Source organism: Primulina eburnea, chromosome 16 (genome assembly GCF_022965805.1).
Source record: "Primulina eburnea isolate SZY01 chromosome 16, ASM2296580v1, whole genome shotgun sequence".
Taxonomy (NCBI): Eukaryota; Viridiplantae; Streptophyta; class Magnoliopsida; order Lamiales; family Gesneriaceae; genus Primulina; species Primulina eburnea.
Window position 1 is genome coordinate 641,371 of NC_133116.1, and position 24,331 is coordinate 665,701.

The window sequence follows — 24,331 nt, forward strand, 5'->3', positions numbered from 1 at the left end:
TATGGTCTGATCCAAACTCAATTCGGCCCAACATGGTTATCCAAATCAGAACCATGACCCACCCAATTATATGGGCTCAATACAGCTATTAATTTTTTTAATGGGCTAGTCCACGATACTACTTCAGGCTTTCGGGTCATCCTCATTGCACAATAATCAATATGAATGACAAAACAAAATAATTAGTTTACAAAAAAAAAAATCGTTAGATAATAATTTTTTTATTAATCGAAGTAGCATATATAAAATGAAATTATGATCATTTCAAAAGGATAAGTGAGATTTATTCATGATTTTTTAAAATAATTTCATTTTGTTACTCCACCGAGTATCAATCTTCATCTATCCACAATCAAATATTTTACAAACATGTTCTTTTTTTTTAATAAAAAAAAATCCTTATCCCATCACGTTTATAACATATTTTCTCTCCGCTACATACAAATTGCACTCAGTATACATATTTATGTAACCAAACAAGAATCTCACACATTACTTACACTAATTACCCTATAATAATTGTATAATAATATTTTAACTATAATAAGCTCCAAGATTTCTAATTGAGAATTGGCTCATTCTTGGCATATTTTCCGAATGCCTAAACCCCAAAGTCAGCGACACATCCCCCGTCTGGCTTCCACCCATCCCCACACTCCCGCCACCACCGAACTTGGCCTCCGGCCGATACTCAGGAGGCGGAAAACCGCCAGACGAGGCGGCTGAGGTGGTGGCACCTATTGGTGACAACCCATTGATATAATTATTGATTTTTTTTGTAGGGTCATTTTCTGCTGTATTGATTTCCAATCTTTTGTCTCTTGGAGGAGAGTTGTGCATTGGAGATTGTGCTGCTGCTGCTTCTCCTCCATGTTGTACCTCATCTTGGAACTCTTTCTGGTACATTTCTTCCACCATGGGCTTCCACAGGCGAACCCTAGCATTTATGAACCAATTTGCTACCTGGAAATTCACTGAATTTAATGAGTGTGTGCGTTCAGGGATTGGTAGCTAGCTAGTAGTACAGATGAATTTGTTGCAGCATCGAATTCAGTAGCTAATATTTAATATAATGAACATAAACCCATCCACGCAAATAATTACGGGCCATATGTACGTTGTCCTACGGGTTCTTTTTTTCTTGATTAGGTGGATGAGAAAAATAGCCTTGTACGTTTCTGGGGAAAAAATTAATATAGCCTAAAGTACGGATTATCATTTGATTGAGAATAAAAATGAAAAATGCAACACACAAAAGCATTCTCGGACAAGGACGATCGTTACATATAAATTTTGATATTTTTTTATAAATTCACAAAATATAATCAGAACTTGATTGACCTAGCTAGCTTATAAATTATTTTAAACAACTTATAAGCCATTTCACAACTCGTTAACACCAAAACTTAATGTGAATAATTTTGGTCAGACATTAATATAATTAAATTCTTAATATCTTACTTTTAGAATACGGCTTTATAACGTGTAAACTCCTAAATCAGCTTATAGTATATAGAAGCTTTTAAGTTGTATAAAATAAGTAAAGTCAAATAGCCTCAAGCCATCTCTACGTTAATTTTTAGCTAGCCAATTAAACAAACTACCAGCTCCTCTGATTAACAGCACAAACGGGAAACCCTAACGTCCATGAACATAACTAGAAAATTGTATGCTGCTATCCACCGGAGGAGTACTACATTAACTAAGTCTCTTAAAACAAATAATGTCTCTCTCAGACAATTATGCATTACTACAAGTAATTAGTGATTAATATTATACATGACTAATATACTCAAATAAAGAGTATAACTGGTTGTAGATCACATGGAAAGCCATTTTGAAGTATCATTTATTTTCTGTTTAAACGTCATTAATTTTTCCTTATAATGCATATTATAATTTTGTTAATTAAATTTAAAAAAAGATTAAATTGGTCCGAGACAGACGGATGGATGACAAGAATCTGACACAATCAATTCAAAAACCAATGGGTACAGAAAAACGACACATCGATTTTGATACCAAAAGAGAAATGTAATGAGTATACCTGGTTTTTTGATAAACCAGTCTGCCGAGACAGCAAATATTTGTCTGCTTCACTTGGGTACCTATGAGACGAAATAAATAATTACAATATTATCCTTTGTTTCACCCACCCCATCTATATATATCTGAATGTTCTCCTTTAATTTAAATGCAATATTATTCCACACCAATCAACCATTACATCAATAAGATTTATTGCATGGGATTCTGTTCAGTGTAGCAGAAGCAAATGGGATTTGCTCGGTAAACCATATTTAATACATACATACATACATATATATACATGTGCTCATCAGCACAAAAATCATGAAGACACTTGAATTAAGTATTGATGTCACCATTACGTGTCTGTGTGCGAATGTAGTTTATTCTGTGTTAGTGATGGAGTAAAATGAGATTTGAGGGTGTTCCACTTTTCTTTTCTCTTTTTTAAGGAAAAGTACCATCCACATATTATGTAGTCATGATTTAGAAGTAATGAAATGAAATGAAATGAAAGTTATCATATTTTTTCTATAATGATCTCATATAAAAAATCTTTATAAAAATTAAGGAAAAAGGGACTCACCTAATTAAATCAAGACAATGCACACTCATGGAACAAACTCTAATTTTGTATTTCCTATCCAGATTCTTGAAAATTTTTAAGTACCATTATATAAATTTATTTTATTTAAAATAATAATATATCATTTTCCGAGTTGTGATCTAATGTATATTATATTTACTCACAGAGGGAGCCAAAATAATCAAGGTTCTTAATGATTTATTAAATAATTTTCTCATCACAAACACCTAACAAATTAAGTGTTAATCAAGATTCTCAACGCAGATATCTTTATGAAACATTAATTTTCTACCAAAGAGCAGAGATACCTTTTCCATTTATATAATGCATTTGTTTCTTGCGTGTGAGTAGGAATTAAGCAAAGAGATGAAAGAGAGAAGTAAAATACGGATGAAGAAAATGCTCAAAAAGCCAGGATCGCAATATGTTGACAGAGCGCTCAGGCAATCCTCTTTGTGGCCTCCAAGATTCAGCATCCAGCATTCCCATATGCTCTACTGCCTTTTGCTGCCTATACTTTTGTTCAAGAATTTTCAGCCTTGGTGTCTCCCCTTTTGTTATCCCACTCCCTCCTGTCACATCTTTCTCCCCTAGAGCCGCGCTACACAGCCTCAACTCGGAGGCTATTGCATCCTTTATGCACCGGAAGTGTCGCGACATCGCCTTATGGGCGAGCCCCGTGTACGTGGACGATGCACCGTGGCCGAGTACCGAGTCGAATGAGTTCACTATTGCTTGCATTTGTTCAAAATATCTTGTGTATCTTACATCCACCTGATAAATTTACTTGTTAGCCACCTGGTACACATATAATTATTTTACAAAATTCAGTGGTAAAACTCTAATTTTTTTTCTTGTGACCAGACCTCGTTCGTACTGTTTGATTCCTGGCATATTAAAAAAGGTAAATCAGATTTGAGTATTTCATTTAACATAAATATCATCAGGAATCTATTTGATGTGTCAACCTTTTCCCGGCAGAGGGAATGTAGAAATAAAGTTGAGCCATTGTTTTTAATAACACGCAATTATTGCAACTAATTAAAGAGAGAGAAATGATATTCATAACATATCATATTGAAGAAAATCTACCATGAATCTTGATTTAATTCTTAAAAAACTCTCTAGGCTTCTATTTGTTTAAGTGGGCCTTTTCTCCTTTGATCAAAGCCTGCCAATAATTCACCATTATGCATTATTTTATAACTACAACTATATGATTAAAAAAGAATCAAAAGTTAATGGTCCCCAAATGGAGACAGATTAAGCCCATATTTTTTCTTGAGCAGAGGTGTGTCGATCATCAGATGACATGCACCCCCAACTATGGTCTGTCATCCTAAGAAACTTTTCGAATCGGATGCTTAAATTAACTAAGTAGAACCGCAGTAGGTATAATAAACATTTATTTGTATACTTCTGATGATTAATATCCTAGCTAGGATTTTTATACTACACTTTCATACTAAGTGGTAAGTTTGGTGAGATATTCATATCAGCAGCCTTTCTTCATCTTGATTGATTTGCTGGCTAGTAAAACTGGTCCGGAATTAAATTTGAGTATTTGATTTCGCCTGAGATTTTATCAAGTAATTAAAGAAATAGTGGCTAACCAATATGTTTTCATTATACCTCATCAAGCATTGACTGTAGCTTGATTTTCCTTCTATGGTATTCGGTCCTTTCAGAAGGAGATAAAGACGGTTGATCCTTAGAGGAAGACGTCTGCGCGGTTGCACGACCAGCATCAAAGCTTGAATTAGGGTTTTTTTCAACTTTCTTGAATTTCTGATTCTTCGAATATTGCCCTCTTCCAACACAACAAAATTCTTCCAACAGTTCTTGTGCAGCTCTTAAGTAGAGGGAATTCCTCAATCCGTTTTTGACTCTTGTGGAATCCCTGAACCCGAAATATATTTGATTCTGATCATGGAAGAATTGTTGATTAGTCGCAAGAGTATTCAAGCTATTTTGATGGCTTGAAGGGCCCATTCCATGGAAGGAAAAATCACCATGTCGTCCAATACTCAATTTCTCCATTTTTGTGGCTTCCAAGTTTTTTAAAGATGAAGATAGTGTTAAAGAAAGGCCTTGACCTTCAACATTAATCCTTCCGATTCTCGTGGTTTCGGTGTTTAATCCACCGCCTCCGCCGCTGCTCGGAATCCAAGTAAATTGAGATGGATTAAAACTCTCAGGTGTTGCTACTGCTGGACTCATCAAGTGGAACCCTTGAAGATGAGAGTTATCTGATGTGATGGGATTGAATTTTTGAAGGGAAATCTGCATAAAAAAGAAGAAGAAGAAGAAGAAGAAGAAGAGTGGCTTAACTCCAGATTCTCAGAATTTTGTTGATGGCATGTTGTGTGGTAGCAATAATAGTACCTATCTTTAACTCTTTTGTTGCAGTGAACATGTACTAGCTAAATAATTACCTCGTCTGCATATTGGATTTGATCATCCAATAAACCGGAGGCTGTTCTTCGCCACGGCAAGTTGATCACCTCACCCAGCATAGACCCTCCTCCGGTGCCGTTGTACACCGGTGGCTGAGGAGCGGATAAGTTATCCAGCTGGGAGGATAGAGGATCAAGTCCTTGAAATCTTATCATCCAATCTCCTTGATTCTTTGAGGTCATAGATCTTTCATATGCATTTGAAAAGAGGTTGTTGATACTTTGGGACATAAATTTTCTTGAAATACCAAAACCTCTTGAGGACTTCAAATTCAAAGCGCACTTTTTGGTTTGGGGGTTTCTAGCTAGCAAGGTTATTTATACACACTTCTTCAATCTAGTGTCCGAAGTCCGCACCTAGTCTTGGACCTGGCAAATCACACCATGAAACAAGAAACATAATCAAGCATCAATATATGAGTCAAAAAGGAAATTCATTTGAATTAACATAGTATTTGTATCAAGATAAATATTTCCACCCATCAAGAAAAATAATGAACCTAATTTAATTTTCTAGAACTATATATAAATGACTCTTTTCCCTTCACTTTCTTCTCACCTCCAAGCCGAAAGAACTACCAGTTAACTGTCGTCCATAACCAGACGATCGAACAGGTCAAAGATAGCACGATTGATCTGATACGATGGTATCAAATCCCAGAAACATCATTTTCTCGGCAGAATTAATCATGTGATATAGAATTAAATTAACTCTCCTTAAATTGTTTTGGTGTTAGGAATCTACTCCATGAAATCTTAAGAAACGTAAAGTTGTTATTTTTTTCCCTCTCAAATCAAACAAGAGGGAAGCCAGAGAGAAGCGATAATGAAAGAAGAGGGAAAAAAGGGGTCACACTCGACTTAGCTCTTCAGTCCCTCGATTCACTTTCACCAAACTTTCCATATAACATAAATACAAAGCTTAACCATTCGCAATCTTTTTTATATTAAATCTATTAAGTTAAACAGAAAGTTAAGGTAGATATTGGACAATATATACATGAACAGTACAATTCTTGGCCACTGGCCTTAAGTGGACTCAAAAAGGTTCAAGGGTATCGAAGATTTTGACATTTTAAAGTATTTAAAAGCATTATTAATATAGGGATGGTGTACTACATTCTGCAAAGGTAGGGTTTGTCAAAAATAAGTGTTTCAATGCATGAAAAGCCACTCTAATTTGTTTAAAAATTTATACATTTGTTGCTTATATGAGTTTTTATGAATAAGTATTTGGTTTAAGAAACGAGGAGAGCAAGGAATGTAAGTACTGATAAAACAATAATTATTTGAAGAGTGATCAAATTCATATGAGAAAATTCTATCTAAAATGAAATATATCTGTATTTTTTAATTAAAATCTTGAAAGAATTTTGTTCATGACAACTATATATATTTTGTTTCTTGGCTGGCGACCTCGTTATATCACACAATAAAAATTTCAACCTTAGTGCTATATTTTTTATTTTCGGCAGTTTTATATTTTTTAATCGGAGTGCTGATTTGATACTAAACATATTAGCGTCACGCCAATTAAATGACTAAAACAACAAAACAAAAAAAAAAAACAATACAAAAAAAAAAAAAACAAAAACAAAATAAAGAAAACTGACTAATACTGAAATTCGACAATATAGACCAAAATCGCCAAAAAAAAAAAAAAAAACATCTTGAAACAAAAAATTACTATTGTTTAATAGATTAATTAAACAACCAGATGGCATTCAAGTTAAGTGGACTAAAAAGGTTCTACCTTTTAAAGTGACTGAATCCGGTCCTCTCGTCCCAATCATAACCACATGAACATGATGTGTAATATTCAGTTGAACCCAAAAAAAAAAAAAAAAATAGCGCACGATAAATATATAGAAGGGTCCAAACACTAAATCGTATGCAACGTTCAAAAAAGAAGAATGACTCATTTATATTAGGCCGACATATGGTATATACATTAGTTTAAAACTTAGCAAAACAAATTCAAAGTGTCTTAAATATAACCATTCTTGATTAATTTGAAGCCAGAACTTGCGCGACGTACTATTATCGTTGGAACGGGGATGGTTATAATTATAAATACACCACGAATTATGTTAAAGGGACCACACCACATGCAGTTGTGTTGTCGAGCATGAAAATATGGGGATAATGTGTGTGACTCAGAACTCATGAAATGGAATACTTCATTATATTGCAGATAAAATTACAAGTAGCCCGTTTGTTTGCCCTGTGGGTGGTGGGGGGGGGGGTTGGGGGGGGACTACAAACATGCAAGCTGTAGTTAGATGGCGACAACCACCATTATCTTTTCTTCATCAAAAATAAATAAATCAATGAAGTATACATGTTTTCAAAATATTGCCCGTGTGTATTTTATTTTGTAAAACCTATCAACTTCTATTGAACTGTGAGGAAAATTATCGTTTCTCAACAATCCCTTCCACGCATGAACTCGAAACCATAATACGATATGAATATATTTACGTCAAATTAATGTGAAGAAAATTATTGATTTCTTAACAAGAAGTTGATGTATTATAACTTGGAAACTAAATATAGTTAATTATAATTACATTGCTTCAAAATAAAGTTGAGAACATGTTTTTAAGTAAAATAAGGTCTCATATGTAGAACGAGTTTTACAATAACTTATGAAATATAATTTTGATAATATATAAAATATTTTTAAAAATTAAATATGTGATATTACATCCACTTAATGAGCGTATGGTTTAAAAGTAGTTTGAAGATATCATTTTGAGTAGTGGAAATTGGAAAACATGCAACTACTTCTAGCCATGCATTACAGCACCAGTACAAATTAATTAATTGTCTTGAGTCGGCACATGTATTTTTTGACTCTAATTAAATACAGTTTTATTTGAATTTAATATTATTGAATTTAAGTTGATTTTGACCATATATATGGAAATGATTTCAGACAGCCATATTTATTTCGGTTAATATTTTCCGTTACGTGGCCCCTGATTTTTAGAAAGACGATGATGACATTGTTACATTAATCGACCGCCTATATTAGGGGTGTTCAAACTTCGGATAAAACCGAAAAAACCGAAAATCCAAACCGAAAAAACCGAACACTAAACCGAACCGAAAACCGAATTTTATAATTCGGATATAAATGTTAAAACCGAAATTAATTTGGTTCGGTTTCGGATTATAAATGTCAAAACCGAACCGTCCGAAAAAACCGAAATTTAATTAAATTAATAATGTTATTTTTATTTTATATTATTTATTGAGATGATATTAGTGAATGAAGAATACTTAGTTGATTGTTGTTTATGTAATTCATTTCTACTTTATATTTAAATATTTTACTAAGAAATCATTTAAAAAAATAACATATTATATTTTATAATATATTTATATTATTAATTTAAATAATTGTATCAAAACCGAAATAACCGACCGAAATAACCGAACCTATTTCGGTAGAAAACCGAACCGAACCGAAGAAAAATGGTTCGAATATCGGATTATATATTTGTAAAACCGAAAACCGAAAAAACCGAAATAAAAAACCGAAAACCGAACCGAACCGACCGATGAACACCCCTAGCCTATATAGGCCGTTCAAATTCTGCCTAGATTAATATATAATTTTTAACTTTTTGAAAGATTTTTTGACATATTTTCTCATCGATGAAGAAAAAAAGAATGTGTTATGGATTTTGAGTCTGAATTTGATATAGAAGAATTATTGGAGAAATAATAAGATAAACCAAAAGAATTAGATATTTAATCTAAAACCAAAAAGCCGACTCGGCACCGTCTAGACGGCTGCCTAAGCTCCTTGGCGCTTGCCCGCTTACTTAGAACACATATTTTCAAATTATTGAAACGGAAACCATTATTCAAAGCTTAATTTAATTGGTCGAACACATTCTTAATATAGAAATTAGACATAACTAACAGAGCCATAACTCGAATTATAACGTAATTAGTTAGACCGGTGTGCGTGCATGGCTTATGTTTTGAAATTTGAATCGAGGCTAATTCTTACAAAATTTGTTCTTTAATTAAAAAATATACGGTCTTTTTTTTCCTTCCTAATCTTAATTTAAAATACAATACAGAAAATGGTGGGTGGAATATTCTCAAGTCCAAATTGCATATTGAATATCTACTTTGTCCATGTGGAACACGTTTTAATCCAACGCGCGGCAATGGGAATTTGTTGCTACCACAAAATATTGAGTACTGCTCGAAACAATTCCTAATAAAAATCATTCTCTAGGGTCCAGAAAAAGTTTGTAAAATTATCATTATTATTTTTATATGATCTTCTCAACTTTTTAACATATATTCGAAAAATTACAAAAGTCAATACCATACTATATCATATGACATTATAAAAATAAAAAAAATAATCGATCTGACATAAAAAAAATTTCGTGAGACGTATCACAAGATGAATCTTCTATTGACTCACTCATTAAAAAATATTGTTTTTTATGTTAAAAATATTATTTATCATTATAAATATGACTATAATAAACATGTTACCGACTAATGGTCCAGACGATCATTAGTAGACATTTGGATAGTGACAAAATTATAGTTCCATACTTGAAATATGGAAGGAATAATTATAATGCTCAAATCTATTAACGCATATTTTCATTTGCAAGTGTCACCTTTCACCTTGAATTGTCCTGTTTTTTGCTCAGGGCCCACCACTATGCCAAATCATTGCTCCACATTTATGTAAAATAAACGTTCGTTTCACTTAGCAAAACTTATCCAAAATACGTATTATGCAATTATATATTTGAATTTCATTAAGTTTTTCGTGTAAAATATATTATTTATTTATTTTCATGATTAAATTAAATGAGTATTTTTATTATATATGCAATGAATATAATATATATATACACACATTTTACACATGCAAAGTGAGAATTAGCTAATAAAAAGATCCGGAAATGAATTTTCTCCTTTCGACAGTAATCGGGCCAAATCATGAACGCCCATAAAAACCAAGGCCTGGCCCGATCAAAGTTTTGTTTATTGTAGCCCAATTATAAAGGCCCAAATCTAATTTGTATTTTGGCCCCCATTGAGTCCACTCATATCTATTTGTTTAGCACCATATGAATTATGATAACCACGTCGGTGTTTTGACATGTTTTTTGTGTGTGTAATTTTTTAATGTTAAAACAATCTACTTATTTTTATATTTTTTTCTTATAATTTTTTTTTCCAATATTTAAAAAATATTATTTATATGTAAATATTTTTATTTTTATTTTTAAACGAGTAATTTTTTAATGTTAAAATCATCAAAAACTATTTTAGTAAATATGTACTTATCTTAAAATATCATATCTTAATAAAATATTTTTATCTTTATTTATATTTTGAATTTTAAATAATCATATTACGTAAAATAAAATAACTTAATATTAAAAATAATTTTTATATTTTAAATTTTAATATAATCTATATTTTTTTTTTACAAAAATTATTTAAAACAAAAAAATTAAATATGTATAGCGTGCGTAGAAACGTTGATATAATATGAAAGTACAGATATAATATATTTTGATGAAGAATAGATACAATTATTAGATTCGCGGAGACGTAGGATAATATGATTATTAACTTAACAAGGCACAAAATCTTTCCAACATTAATAATTACTTCACTATTTTATTTGTTTTTATTTATTTTTCTTTCATTCTGTCTGCTCCTCTTCACGAAATCTCGTGGCGTATGCCTATTCATCCAACTAACTACACGGGAAAGATGACCATTTCAAAAACCCAACTGCGTTAGATGTTTTCTTAGTCAAACAGCTCACGCTTTTGGCTTGGATAATTAACCATTTATTTGATATTTTTTTTTTTTTGAGGGGCATTTATTTGATATTTATCAATTGACTTTGAAACCAATGTAGAATACGTGTTCATATTGTGCTATTCTTCGTATTCACACAAATCAACATTTCCCACTATTTTTTTTATTGGGTTTCTTGGTGGATTATTAGCACAACTACTCTTATTCATTTGTTTTAATTCATTCCTTGACTTTTTAAATTTGTCCAAGGGATTGAGAATAGAAAGATTCTGCGTGATCGATCTTTCCTTGAAAAAGTTCTCATTTTGGTGCAAAGATTCGTTTTTTGGATTAAAGCATTGAAGGGTACGTGCAGAATCGGTTTCGTTTGGTTCGTTTTGATTAATTTACCAATTTCTTCCACCAGTTTTGCAGATTCTGGGGTTTATCTTCAGGTCAGCCAACTGTCAAGCTTATGCTATCTTGTGTTGCTGGTTAAAATACAGGATGATTTATTATCTTTGAGTTTATAAGATACATTGAGCTGGAACGATCATTCCTTTGAGTTCGTCTTATTATATCTACTTTTCTCGACAATCTGAGGATCCTTGTTGTTCTGTTATAAGCTATTATATTATGTTTTGAATTTAAGCATTTGGTTTATTAGAATCATAATTGCAAGGTAAATCGGTATTCTACTTGGTTGCCTTTTGAAGCCTTCTATTTTTTTTTCCAGAAGTTATATTTTGTTGATCAATGTGTGCTGAGTTATGCTGCATTGGACTCGCTGTTTCCTTGTTTGTTGATACAATTTGCTTCTTTTCGTGGGATACTCTTTACTTTGCATTCTTCGAAGATGATCAAATTTTCAAACATATAGAATCTTACTACATTTGTGATATCGTGCTCTATTTTTTAAAAACTTTTTTGAACCTTTAGGTAGTTAGGTTGTATCACTGACTTGTGGATTTTTCGCATTTGAGTAAGTGTCACTACGCTTCTATGTGGTAACGTCACATTGTTAATGATTGCCACTTCGTCTGATCTTTCCAATGTTTGATTTAAACGAAGCATAATATTTTGTCAAATAAATTTGATCAAAAAGTTTTTTCATGATAACTTCTTTTATTTTAGAGGGGATTGTGGGTGCAGACAGATAATTTTTTAACATTTGTGATGTCCTGGAAATTTTTGACGTCAATAAAAAAATCTGCTAAAGTAGTGATACCTCCATTCACATCATTTTAGATTTCAATTGGAAAGAGAAGAACTGAAAATGGACGGCGCAGTATATAGTTTGTATACGTGTCTCTCTGTTTCTGAGAGTTCTTCATTTTCCCTCATTCATCTCTTGTTATCCCTCAAAATGGTGTGTCCTGCTTCTACTTCTTTATTTGTAGTTCGGTGCATGACGAGGCTCTACTGGCCCGTGCCATTTGCAGTTAACCAATGGGCTGGCTTAGCAAAATTTTTAAAGGTTCAAACCATAAAGTTTCAGAGGGGCTACATAATTGGAGAAATGAAGCAGATAATGTTGCTAATCGTCCATCTAATTCACCGGTGAGTGATTATCTTTTCTATCTTCTTCTCAGTTCTCACAAATCTAACATGATTGACTAACCTACATGAGGTTATTGTTACCTTGTATCTGACAAGTTGCTAGAGGCAGAAGGAAGCTCAGTCGATCCTATGGTTCCTCTAATTATGCTGATAAATTCATTGTTTTTTATAAATTTCAATTTCCATTTATTTTTTTCCTGAATATTGAAAGTTGATTCTAGATATGTTGTTTTCTACCATAGAAGCACAGAACTGGATACTCTTGAAACCAAATCTGAATGAGCTTTCTTATAATTTTTTTTTTTACTTCAAGTTCATGTTGCAAAATGCAGCTTCAGATTTTGGCGACAGTTCAAACCAAGCCAACATTGAAGATAATTAAATTGGCGGATGAAATATTCCATTCGGGGCGGAAAGTTGTATATAGTATTTTATGGCACTAACCATAACTTCATACTCCCTCGAAGTTTACATTAATAATGTATTGAGAACATATGCTAACTTCAGGCCATCTACTTACGTTCTTCGCTAGTCTGGTTTGCCTTATGTGTAACTATTATGCTTTGGTGCTCCAAGATATTGATGTATTGAGTTTAGGTTTGTTGTTTGCATATTATACTTAACACGCTAAATGATTTTGTGAAAAACCAAATTGATTATCAAAGGCAACAAAATCACAGAGATATTGTACATAAAGTATCATAAGTCAGCTGGGTAGAGATGGATTTTTAATACTCGTTATTATACGTATGATGATGGGCTTATTATGGGCTCAAAGTCAAATAGATATGTTGAGGGGACAAAGATGATGTTCTTTCACATGTAGTTGTTTTTCACTCACGTATACTAATTGTTTCCTTGGTGGCATCATGGAATGAGTTCACTTTTCGACAGATGAATTAATTATTTTATTTGCGTATTATTATATTTTTTGTATAAAAAGTTTGTTTGTCGATGAACATTGGTGTAGGAATCGTGGTCAGAGACTGAAGATATAGAACATGCTATTGCTCTCTCTCTTTCAGAAGAAGATCAGAAAAGAAAAGCTGTGGTAGGTGAGTTTGCAGTTCGCTTTCAGAACCGATGAATCTTGAACTTGTGTAAATTTAAAATTTGGATTAAAGTGCTTGTCACTTTTGATTCCGTTATTACAGTTTTGTCTATTTCTTCTAATGCATACGAGTTTACAGTTACTGAAAATCAAGAATGTGAATATCTTTCAATGAGACAGATAGTCAACCACAATTGAAAGAAGATGAACTGCTTGCTCGGGCCCTACAGGAGCGTTTGAACGCCGAGTCGTCATATGACAATGGTCTCCAAAATGAATATGGACGCAGTTTTGGATTTGGATATGGGCATGGTTATGATAGCCTTTACCAACCTATAACGTTCCCCTACTCGACAAGCTTTAGGTAATTAGACTTCAATATCATTCAAACACAGTAATAGAAAATATTTTTTGTTGTTCTTTTAATTCCATTATCACATTGTTTTTTGATTCTAGGATTTGCGCTGGCTGTAATACAGAGATTGGCCATGGACGATTTTTGAGTTGTATGGGTGCTGTTTGGCATCCAGAATGCTTTAGATGTTATGGATGCAAGCAACCAATATCAGATTATGAGGTACAACAATTCTCATAGTCCATGAACACTTTCTAGACTGCCTATCTTATAGTGGCTGATACTAGAACTCAGTACATATGATATATGCTTATATAATTTTGGCTACATGCATGGATGTTCTAATATGTGATTTTTAAATTCTGGTCCTAAATAACTTGGGATTAATGGTAAAATATTCCATTGATATGTACGGCTTATTCTTGAACATGAAAGGGGTGCACGGGGGTCGATGCCCGATTAAGAAACCAAAATAATTGAATTTATTCATGTGCATAAATAAGGTCAAATGCAATATAATATTGATATTTTGTACTTTTTAACCAGCTTATTGATTTGATTTATGAGCTTGAAAAGTCTAGAATATGAGGACTTATAGTGCTTTAATCAGCATTGTGGTTTTACTGAAATGGAAAGCTTTCTAACATTTTATGATATTTGTTATTTTTTCATAAAAAGACAATAGATGCTCCCAATTATGAAATTTAAACGCAGAAGCAATTTCGAGTTAAAATAGTCATATTTGGAGCGGCATCAATCCCTTCAGAATGTCAAAGAAACCTCAATCGGTATTTTTCTGCTGCAGTTTTCTGTGTCTGGAAGCTACCCATATCATAAAGCTTGCTACAGGGAGTCTTATCATCCGAAATGTGATGTCTGCCAGCACTTCGTAAGTTTCTCATGGCATGGATTATCGTGCTAATTTACTTTTGTTTTATTAATAAGGTTTAACTCTTCTCCTCCTCTCACAGATTCGAACAAATGCAGCCGGTCTTATTGAATATAGGGCACATCCTTTTTGGTCCCAGAAATACTGTCCTAGTCATGAGCATGATGGAACTCCTCGGTGCTGTAGTTGCGAGCGTATGGAGGTTTGTGTAACAAATCACTCCAAATCTGTAGAAACCCAATTATTTTTACATGAAACCTTAATGGAGTTCAATTGATTAAATGTTTATCTTGTTTCAGTCATGGGACTCGAGATGTGCTGTCCTTAATGATGGCCGAAAGCTCTGCTTGGAGTGCTTGGACTCTTCTATCATGGATACCAATGAGTGCCAGCCCCTTTTACATGACATACAAGATTTCTTTGCGGCATTAAATATGAAAGTGACTCAGAAAATTCCTATACTCTTGGTTGAGAGGCAGGCGCTGAATGAAGCCATGGGTGGAGAGAGGCATGTAAGAAACTTCACCTCACTAAAGAAAAACCTTAACTCGATTCTCGAAACTTTGTTGCTTGTCTTTGTTGCACCAGCTGTTTATACTGGTAGGTAGCCTTTAATTTGATTCTCTTTTCTTGCAGGGGCATCATCATGTACCTGAGACTCGAGGTCTCTGTCTTTCCGAGGAACAAACTATTAGCACTGTAAGGGTTTGTCGGGTTTGGTCTCCAATTTCATTTCCTCGTATCTACTTTTGATTTAAATTTGCTCTTATTTATCATTTGGATCACCAGATTTTGCGGCGACCAAGATTGGGTGCTGGAAATCAAATCTTTGGTATGAGAATAGAGCCTTATAAACTAAGACGACATTGTGAAGTGACTGCAATTCTCATTTTATACGGTCTTCCGAGGTCTTTATATTTTTATTATTATTATTTCTCTTTTTGCGCTTCTTAAATTCTTTTTTAAGTTTTCTTTCTTTTTCCGATTCTTGTTGTATTCATGCAGGTTGCTGACTGGGTCAATATTAGCTCATGAGATGATGCATGCTTGGCTTCGACTAAATGGTATTTTCTCATACCTTCCCCCTATTATATATTTGTCGTCATCATTTATCAAGAGCGTGAATAATCAACATGTTTTCCCTGATCTTCTGAAAGGTTACCGAAATCTGAGACAAGATGTTGAAGAAGGTATCTGCCAAGTCATCGCCAATATGTGGTTGGAATCCCAGAGTCAGTCTTCTTCTGATAGTAACAAAGCATCAACCTCAAGACTGGGGGCAATGGTCTCCTTTTGAGAGAAAACTTGGCATGTTTTTCAAAAATCAGATTGCAACAGACACATCTGAGATATATGGAAATGGTTTTAGAGCTGCTAACCAAGCGGTGCTGAAGTTTGGCTTACGGAGGACTCTGGACCACATGAGGGAGACAGGAAACTTTCCTCGTTGAAATTCAGTTGCAGACTTGACAACTTCTTCCCTTCCGAGTTTATAATTTTGCTGCCAAATTATAGCTGGGTCGTTCATGTGTTAGCTTCTATGGCCAATCTATATAGAACAATACTAGTCAGTACAGAAGCTGTAAGGATAGGTTTAGGGAGTCATTTTTGTACCTTGTATTTTCAAATTCTTGAATATTTTTCTTGAAAAATAATAACATTCATGTTCATTATTGAATTTTTTTTGTTTTTAGATTTAGCAGTGTGTATTATTATACTACAAACGAATTGTATTATTATACTACAAACTTCATTTGTTTGCTATCTAATATGAAAATATAATATCTAAAAGTACAGGGGATGGGCCTAAGGTAGTGACTTAATTTTCCTTGTTGAACGCCGTCTTATCAAATGACTTGTGCCACTTCAGAAGGACTGAAACTACCTCAACCATACTTGGTCGATTTTCAGGATCTTGCACCAAGCAGCTTAAACTTAATTTCACCACTTGAATGGTCCATCCCGTTCCTCCATTTTCGGCGAGACAAAGGCTCAATGAAACAGGTTGGCTCAGTTTCTGAATTTTCGCTTTCCACTATAGCTGCTACTTCGTCGACAGTAATTTTTCCTCGCCATCCTGCCTAAATACTGCATATTTTCCTGTGAACAATTCGAATAGCAACACTCCAAATGCATACACGTCAACCCTGGGAGTAATTGGACCTGTGTCCATATACTCAGGCGCCATGTATGCTTCAGTGCCCACAACCTTTGTTACTACATCATCAGAGTTCGCTTATCTTGCCAGACTAAAATTTTCAATCTTTGCTCTTAGATTGCGCTCTTAGATTGCTGTCAAGAAGAATATTGCTGCTTCTTATATCATTGTGGATATACACTGGTTTTATGAAGATACAGAAGCCCATTGGCCACATCAAGTGCAATTTGAATCCTCTCATTCCACCCCTTTTTGCTGTCGGATCCTCTTCTGCCAAGCCATTCTTGGAGGGAGCCATTTATCATGTACTCGTATACAAGGTATTTGTCATCTTTATGTTCACTGAATCCATGAAGTTTCACTATATTGAAATGGTTGATCTGATACAATATCTTCACCTCATGTTCGCGAGTCCCCACCAATCTTTTTGACACCGAAAACATCTCTTCCAAAGTTCCACGGTAAACACCCCCCTTTATCCTTCTCTTCTCTCGAAAATTCCTTGTTGCCTTTTTTACTTCAGTGAATTTGAACACTTTGAGAACACGCTCTAATCTTGCTATTTCAAGAACCAAGTCTTCTGGAGAATACTTTTCATTTCTTCGTCTCTTTTCTAGAATTGGCGTTCTATTCTTGCAGCACTGGAAGATAACTGGCAGAATAAGAAATAGTACCAGAGAAAAGACTCCTGTAGATATACCAGCAGTTGAGAGTGCTTTCTTTGATCTGTGTTTTCGAGCAACAGGTGCCGGAAAAGGTGGTGGCCTCACTTTATCACAACAAGTTACAGTGTTTGAACTCGAGGGTTCCCTTGGTATTGGAATTAAGATTGTCGTGAGAGGATAGATCATGAAACGCTCATCAGGAAAATGATTTGCTTCAGTAATGCTCGTTAAACTTACGTTGAATCTTTTACTCAAACCATAAAGGGTATCTCCCAGGCCAATCGAGTATGTCAGCAAATACTTAGTTCCTGTTAGAACTTGACCCCTCGTTGGACATGCACATCGCAGAGGAACTCGAAAGTTTGATAGATTTGCAGGTTGACAATCCCTAGAACGTGTCGTTTGAAATAACACGATATGTTTCATGGTTGCCTAGAACCTGGTAAGTGGTGATGGCTTGATAGTACCAACCTGAACAAGTACAATTCACTGGAACTATAACTTCTTGCAGTGTTTTGAAAACTGTATGCTGCTTAACATTATCGATTTTCATGATTTCTGATCTGTCAGATGATGTGAGAGTTGCAATGGTCGGAACTGTGTTGAATGGAGATCTTGCTGTGAAGACCAGAAAAGCTCGGCAAGAGGAGGATTCGCCATTACATGCATAGAGAAAAGATTCAGATGCATTTGTTTCTCCACTGCTGGTGCATTTCGAATTTTCGATGCTGCATTTCCTACATATTTATGCTGCGTGTTTATGCATGGAGTGAAGAAAGTGAGAGAGATTAAACAAGTGAGAAACCTGTTCATTTGTACGTTTTGGTGGAATTATTTCGTGCTTGATTCATTCGCGAGGGCTCTTGAATTTAAACAATTGCAATGGTAACAGGAATTAACGCGTGGAAGGATTATTAAATTATGGATTTGGTTTACAGAATCTAATGTAGGGACAAGAATCAAGAATTCAAGGAAGAAATTAGTTTATGTTAAGACAAAATACTTATTTAAAATTGCTTCAGTAACCGGCTGCTCGTGTTTGGTGGGGAATTTGTAATTTGTTACAAATATATATTTGAAATTACAAAGTTCGACCAAGTGTCGAGGTCAAGTGCTTGGGACAACAGGTTCAAACATATTTTAGTCGGAACAAATATATTTATTTTTTAATGAAATTAATTATTTATAGAAAAAAAACAATACATACACATTAATTATACAGACAAATAGATAAAATTTTAATATCTCCAAAAACATAAAACCTCATCACTACAATTGTTCATTTAATAAAATTTGAAATCAACATGAAAGTAATAATACTATCAAATTATTGTAATATTATATTAAAATTAAAGCAGGTATTAATACAGTCAATCCTAGGTTGATTATTTATTCGACCAAATTGACTTTCTAGCTGGCAATGTTATACGAATTGGCAGTAAAATACATTATTGAGACAAATGAATTACGGAACTAAGTAACTTAGAAACCCATTACGATTGCTTTAATTAAAAAAATAAATAAATTTAGACGGAACTAATTTTATAACTGGAAGAGATTTTTATGTATATATTTAATTAAATCAGGCACAAGTATTACAGGCCAATTTTGTTGCCTCGGGCTGGCTGGGGCATAGAATGACAAGAGTTCAAGTGTGTTTCAGCTAAATCACAGTGTGTAACACTTTACATTACGAATGATGATGCACAATCTGAATGGATGTTACAGTTGCAGTTTCCCATAGTGGGTAAACTGCTTTTTACAAGAAGGTGAAAACACCTTCTTGCTCCCTAATACCTGGTAGCATTGACATCTCATTTGCTTGTTCTTTGAACACCTATCCAGATGCTAAGGAAACCCGAATGTCCTACTTCTTTGCAGTACGATTTGTTGCCGATTGACTTAAAAGTATGCGAAACAGAAATACTGCTTGAGCCTGATTTTCTTTCTGCCTGCATCATTCTCCTTCTTTACCCGGTTCAAAAGTGCGCGTGTGTTTGCATCACTGAAATTTGAATTGCTTTCATCTCTCGTTTCCGATGCATCCCTTTTTGTAGAATGCTCTAGCATGTGTTCGTCTGTTAAAGGTTCATTTTTGGAAGTACTTGCAGCGCCAGTGAATATAGATCCTAGGTAGAAATTCAAAGTGAAAGAAGTGACCTTTATAAGTAACTAAGCTACTGCTTTATAAGCTAAAGCTACTGACATACCTGATGTGGGAGGAACAAAAATTACATCATTTGATTTAACTGATGTGCTGATGCTGTATCCAGAAATCAAATTCTTTCCCTCTGCATCAGCAATATCCCCTTCCTGATCAAGTTCACGTAATAAGGCCAACGAATCAAAACATTCATCTGATAACTTGCTAGGACAGCTTGAGTTCTGTGAACTCGAAGAATGTGATGCAGGACCTTCTAAATCATTCAATTCCAAGAAGTCTTCTCTCAAGAAACATTTGAAGTCAGCGATTTCTTGTGGAGAAGAGTTTGCCTGCCAAATACAGAATATAACAAAGAGCAAAGAATAAAGGGGTACATTGAGAAAGGAATCCAGTTTCTATCAAATATAACCCACAGCAAATGTAATTCTGCCTACCTTAGATTCACTTTTAGAATCTTGCTTTAAGTTATTATCAGTTTTTGGAATATTTGATGCCCTTGAACTAACATCCTGTAATTCAACGGTGTTTTTGCAGCCTTCGGTGTATGTCTCGTTTATTTGATTCCCGTTGCAGTGGAAGACTCTACAAAGTAATGTGAACTCCTGCAAAATGGCCAACCAAACAAACAACGTGATTTGTGGGTTGGCCTTTATATAACTAAGCCACACCATAAAGAATATGCATCATTTTTTTTATGCAGTAGCTACCTCTGGGTTATTTTTTTCAGACAATAATTCCTTTTGAGTAATGCTATACTCTTGCATAACCCAATCTGTTCTTTGAGCATGAGGGGCTTCACCTTCGTAATATTCTAGAGTAGAGCGCCATCCATTTATCACAGAGTTCGAGTATATCCCACAAGCTTGTCCTTTGAGCTTCCAGAATCCGAGAACTGACTCTTTTTTCTCATTCGACTGTACTAAGTACCAAATCCCTTCTGCAAGTACCCCACACAAACAGAAGTAAGCGGATTTTAACTTTAGAACAGTGAGTAAGTATGTATGGTTCACAGATCTTTACGAGACAGTATCATTACTTAACATTGAAATTACCATAAAAACACATGATTCAACTCAAAGAAATCGATCCATATGACTGTATATGCTCAAACCTACATGTATATATATGATAGGGACACCGAATGATCCGGGAAAAAAGCCCGTTTTATTATATATAACTGAGTATCAAGTTCCGAGAAATTGAATCAATAGTACCCACCAATTATATCGTCAAGATCATCCAATAAATACAGATCTATAGTCGATAGCAAATTAACTCGTTCTCCAAAATTTGCTGAAAAAGATTGAAGACTAAACAATGAAATGCTGAATGAAAATCGAAGTTAACCTGGTAAATCCGCAGGCCAGTACAGGTAAGGGATTGAATCTGCCAGCACGTTTTTTGGGAGACAGACTCCTGGTGTGTATCCATCCAGGAACAAAAATATTTGCTCATCAGTCCAGTAGAAACCAATTTCATCAGGAGATGACGGTGGCTGCGCTGGAGGCCACATGAGAATCCAAATGCTACAGAGGCATGGTGCATAGTCTAGATTAATAAGAATGAGAGATAAACCAAAAAATCGACTCTTGAGCTAGTTGGTCAAAGAGAACAAATAATGGGCATGGCATCCGGATTATGATAATTGAGAAGAAAAAGTTCACAAGTTCGAGTTCACATCTGTTAAAAAGATTCACAATGAGTTGATCGAACTGAAACTATCGGTCTTAAAGCACTCATACTTCCAAAATTAAATTTTTCCAGTGAAAATGTTATAAATAGACATATCATCCAGTCAAGAAAATTATGTGCCATAAAAGCCAGAATGAGTTTTCAACCCCTTCATCAAAAGCACAAAAGATCAATCAAACATCAAATCAACACCGAGATAATAAAGCATCAATTCCCAAATTTGGAAACAACTTAATTAACAGCCAAATAAGAATCAAAACCAATATCATGAAAATAGGGACCTTTTCAAATACCCAGAAAGTGAACTCTATCTCCCTGCTTCACTTCATGAGTCAGACAAACTCAGCTCTATTCCAAATTTAGGTTGATCAAGAGAGAATTTGGAATAAGGGTTCTACTTATAGGGGCTTGCTGTTCGGATTTTTCTAAGTTAACGGGCTGACATGTTTGCCCAAGGCCAAGTTCACAGTCCAGTCTAGTCTCCTACATGTGGTGAAATAATATATAAAAATGGGTTTCTTCTCCTACTCGTTCTCGTACGTGGCACTCCACTAGTGGCTGGATTACGCAGACCGTGAGGATAAAGACAAAGATTCCATGCCCATGCCACACGGAGCCCCACATATGAAGAAGTCGCTCGCGAATCCCCCGCGTTTGCTGACGCAATCACCCCACCACTTGCTGACGGCATTAATGACGGCATTGTCAGGATCACTGATCGAGCATTTCAATCAATTTATACAAAAACAACAATTCACCTTATTTATTGATAACCAAGACATACATTTATTTCTTTGATTTGTCGTTTCAAAAACGTCTTTGGAGGATAATTTTGTGAATTGTGAGAATATTGAACGATGATAGCTAAAAATGTTTAATAATAATTAACCGCGTGTATAACATAATATATATTATATATTTTAAAAATATTTTGATAAAAATGATATTCTTTTATATTAAAGAGCAAAGACTAAAACAGTATATAACACAGATTGTGTGAATTATTAATAGCATTTATGAAAAAATTTAAGAAATTAATCGATCGAATGCATTGCACTTAAGCGTATTTTAAGCAAATCCAATATTATACCAAAATTTCAAACCTTATTATGAAGTGTTGAGCTATTATAACTGTGTGATCTTGCATTATATATTGTAAAAGATAGTAAAAACATGTAGTTAGTTTTATAATATGGATGATATTTTAGGCAAACAATAAATTATATCGTGACTTTGTATGATTAGTATAAGGTGTTATTTTATTCTATATATTAAAAGATATTAAAATAGTGTTACCAATTGGGGATTTTATTACCTTCTTGATTTCATTTGAAATGTGATTCTCATGGTCAAGTTTTATTCATTTTTCTCTAATTCATGAGTCAGGTTTCAGTAATATTGGACATGTCTTTAAAAATTTATTAGTGTTTTATAAACGAAAAAAATTAAAGCATGTATTTTGATAAGATTTACAAAAACGTTTTAGATGTTATTTTTTTTCAAAAAAAGTTTTCTCAAAATATAATTTTTGAAAAACAATTGAAAGTTGTTTTTTGACGTTTATTGAGAATTAAAAGAGTTTTATATAATAGTTGTCCAAACAGATTCTTAATTATTTTTAACTATAGTTTATTTTTTAAAATATTAACTATAAAAACGTTTTTATAGAACAACTTTCAAAATACATCTTTATTTTTAAAACAACTTTTAAAGTCTTTTATAAAAAATTTGTAAAAAACAATTTTAGTTTTTGTTGTCTTGTATGCTGATATATTTGCAATTTTCGTGCTTTATATTATAAAATTTCAGTTTTATATTGCATCTTTTGTTTTTTGTTTTTTTGCAAATTTATTCTTTTTTCATCGGAATGTTTGACAAAATGAACGTAGGACTGATGCTAAGAATTCATCACGGAAGAACGGACTCATTTGGAAAATACAAAGCACGTACACACAAGTTATGTTTTATGTGTTACCACACATTTCAGTGTCATATCAGTACTGCGCATGTACAACATCATCACCACATCCATCATGCATCAGAAGAGACATTTGACGTTCCCACTATTTTCACCACTTTATAATTTATTAGTAGATTAATATTTTATTTTAAGGGCAACTTAGGATTCAGTACCCCTTTTCTTTCAATTTTGGTTTTGATACCCCATTTCCCAAAATACCCCTCAAGCCTTGATTTTAGCTAATTGATTTTATTTTCAAGTAATGGCCCATCATGCTTCCGTAAAATAAATTTAAATTTTATACCTTTTTGACCGGAGTACCACCGGGTTATATCCACCGTATTTTACAGACTGCTCCTCACAGCCTAACCACGCGATCGCAACCGATGGTTACCGACGCAGATTCCTTCAGCGGCACTTGGCACAACTCTAATTCGTTTCCTACCTTAGAGTGTACAGTATAAAATAAAATTTTGAAATTAATGCATGAGAGGGGCTAGAGCAAAGATTTATTTTATTCAAACACAAACATTTATTTATTACATAGTAACCTCCTGTAGAGGAGGAGAAACTTGTTTAGTTACTTATCGTAGCTGAACTCTTAACACTCATAAAACTTGAAAGAAAATATTACAACCTTGTATGAAAGAAATGGAGAAAATATTTGATGATCTTCACTTCCTTCTTCCGTCTTTATTTATAGAAGGCTTCTTCGGATTTGAAACTCGGATTTCAAATCTTCATTAGCCTTTACAGCTTGCTTGGGGACCATGTAGTGGTTGATGGGTCCCTGTCTAGATTATTAATCTGGACATCAACTTCTCATCATCCTTTATCTCTTTTAGATACCATTGACGATGAGTTTCCAGGATATCGGCAGTAATTTCATCTTTTTTATACTCTTTGAAATGATTTACTAACCATTTAAGAGCTTCTGCCTCTTTTCTCTTGTATGTTAACCTTCT

General features: G+C 33.9%; 4 protein-coding genes across 10 annotated transcripts; 2 read left to right on the forward strand and 2 right to left on the reverse strand.

Moving 5' to 3' along the window:
- Nucleotides 1-333: 333 nt before the first annotated feature.
- Nucleotides 334-5,982, reverse strand: LOC140817443 (BEL1-like homeodomain protein 2). Of its 4 annotated transcripts, none has more exons than XM_073177126.1 (7): nt 5,630-5,982; nt 5,354-5,439; nt 5,050-5,257; nt 4,247-4,897; nt 3,003-3,388; nt 2,048-2,108; nt 334-963 (listed from the first exon to the last, which is right to left on the reverse strand). In XM_073177126.1, exons 3-7 carry the CDS (start codon nt 5,251-5,253, stop codon nt 535-537), a joined length of 1,731 nt encoding a protein of 576 aa, XP_073033227.1. In that variant the 5' UTR covers nt 5,254-5,257; nt 5,354-5,439; nt 5,630-5,982; the 3' UTR covers nt 334-534. The 4 variants fall into 4 exon arrangements, with proteins under 4 accessions (XP_073033227.1, XP_073033226.1, XP_073033224.1 ...); XM_073177125.1 differs by having other exon boundaries at nt 5,571-5,982; XM_073177123.1 differs by having other exon boundaries at nt 5,050-5,439.
- A 4,802-nt stretch (nt 5,983-10,784) lies between these two features.
- LOC140816230 (protein DA1-like) lies at nt 10,785-16,418 on the forward strand. The gene is given in 13 exon segments (XM_073175341.1): nt 10,785-11,327; nt 12,315-12,432; nt 13,403-13,487; nt 13,664-13,847; nt 13,940-14,060; nt 14,644-14,727; nt 14,810-14,929; nt 15,027-15,239; nt 15,364-15,426; nt 15,517-15,635; nt 15,733-15,791; nt 15,885-16,011; nt 16,013-16,418. Coding segments are annotated over 12 exon segments (1,452 nt in total). The 5' UTR covers nt 10,785-11,327; nt 12,315-12,321; the 3' UTR covers nt 16,179-16,418.
- Nucleotides 16,419-16,511: 93 nt separating this feature from the next.
- Nucleotides 16,512-18,396, forward strand: LOC140816231 (uncharacterized). 2 transcript variants are annotated; one of them, XM_073175342.1, is made up of 5 exons: nt 16,512-16,731; nt 16,847-16,915; nt 17,016-17,205; nt 17,503-17,992; nt 18,121-18,396. In XM_073175342.1, the coding sequence occupies exons 1-4, from the start codon at nt 16,579-16,581 to the stop codon at nt 17,535-17,537; spliced, it is 447 nt and encodes a 148-aa protein (XP_073031443.1). In that variant the 5' UTR covers nt 16,512-16,578; the 3' UTR covers nt 17,538-17,992; nt 18,121-18,396. The 2 variants fall into 2 exon arrangements, with proteins under 2 accessions (XP_073031443.1, XP_073031444.1); XM_073175343.1 differs by lacking the exon at nt 16,847-16,915 and having other exon boundaries at nt 17,003-17,205.
- A 706-nt stretch (nt 18,397-19,102) lies between these two features.
- On the reverse strand, nt 19,103-22,091 carry LOC140817198 (uncharacterized). Of its 3 annotated transcripts, none has more exons than XM_073176837.1 (6): nt 21,700-22,091; nt 21,062-21,240; nt 20,422-20,651; nt 20,149-20,316; nt 19,761-20,043; nt 19,103-19,679 (listed from the first exon to the last, which is right to left on the reverse strand). In XM_073176837.1, the coding sequence occupies exons 2-6, from the start codon at nt 21,225-21,227 to the stop codon at nt 19,453-19,455; spliced, it is 1,074 nt and encodes a 357-aa protein (XP_073032938.1). In that variant the 5' UTR covers nt 21,228-21,240; nt 21,700-22,091; the 3' UTR covers nt 19,103-19,452. The 3 variants fall into 3 exon arrangements, with proteins under 3 accessions (XP_073032938.1, XP_073032937.1, XP_073032936.1); XM_073176836.1 differs by having other exon boundaries at nt 21,062-21,262; nt 21,688-22,090; XM_073176835.1 differs by having other exon boundaries at nt 21,688-22,086.
- Between the last annotated feature and the right edge of the window lie 2,240 nt (nt 22,092-24,331).

Bases quoted from the DNA above. Each gene is read 5' to 3' on its own strand.
- LOC140817198 (XM_073176837.1), bottom strand. From the start codon at position 21,227: ATGTGGCCTCCAGCGCAGCCACCGTCATCTCCTGATGAAATTGGTTTC. The intron at 20,044-20,148 runs GTAGGCAGAATT...TGTATTTGGCAG, and splicing joins ATTCTAAAAGTGAATCTAAG to GCAAACTCTTCTCCACAAGA. The intron at 19,680-19,760 runs GTATGTCAGTAG...ATTTCTACCTAG, and splicing joins TTTTGTTCCTCCCACATCAG to GATCTATATTCACTGGCGCT.
- LOC140817443 (XM_073177123.1), bottom strand. From the start codon at position 5,301: ATGTCCCAAAGTATCAACAACCTCTTTTCAAATGCATATGAAAGATCT. The intron at 2,109-3,002 runs GTATTTTACTTC...TTCGTCTCATAG, and splicing joins TTTGAGCATTTTCTTCATCC to GTACCCAAGTGAAGCAGACA. The intron at 964-2,047 runs GTATACTCATTA...GTGAATTTCCAG, and splicing joins CTGGTTTATCAAAAAACCAG to GTAGCAAATTGGTTCATAAA.
- LOC140816231 (XM_073175342.1), top strand. From the start codon at position 16,579: ATGACTTGTGCCACTTCAGAAGGACTGAAACTACCTCAACCATACTTG. The intron at 16,732-16,846 runs GTTGGCTCAGTT...CAATTCGAATAG, and splicing joins ACAAAGGCTCAATGAAACAG to CAACACTCCAAATGCATACA. The intron at 16,916-17,015 runs GTATGCTTCAGT...TTGCGCTCTTAG, and splicing joins TCCATATACTCAGGCGCCAT to ATTGCTGTCAAGAAGAATAT.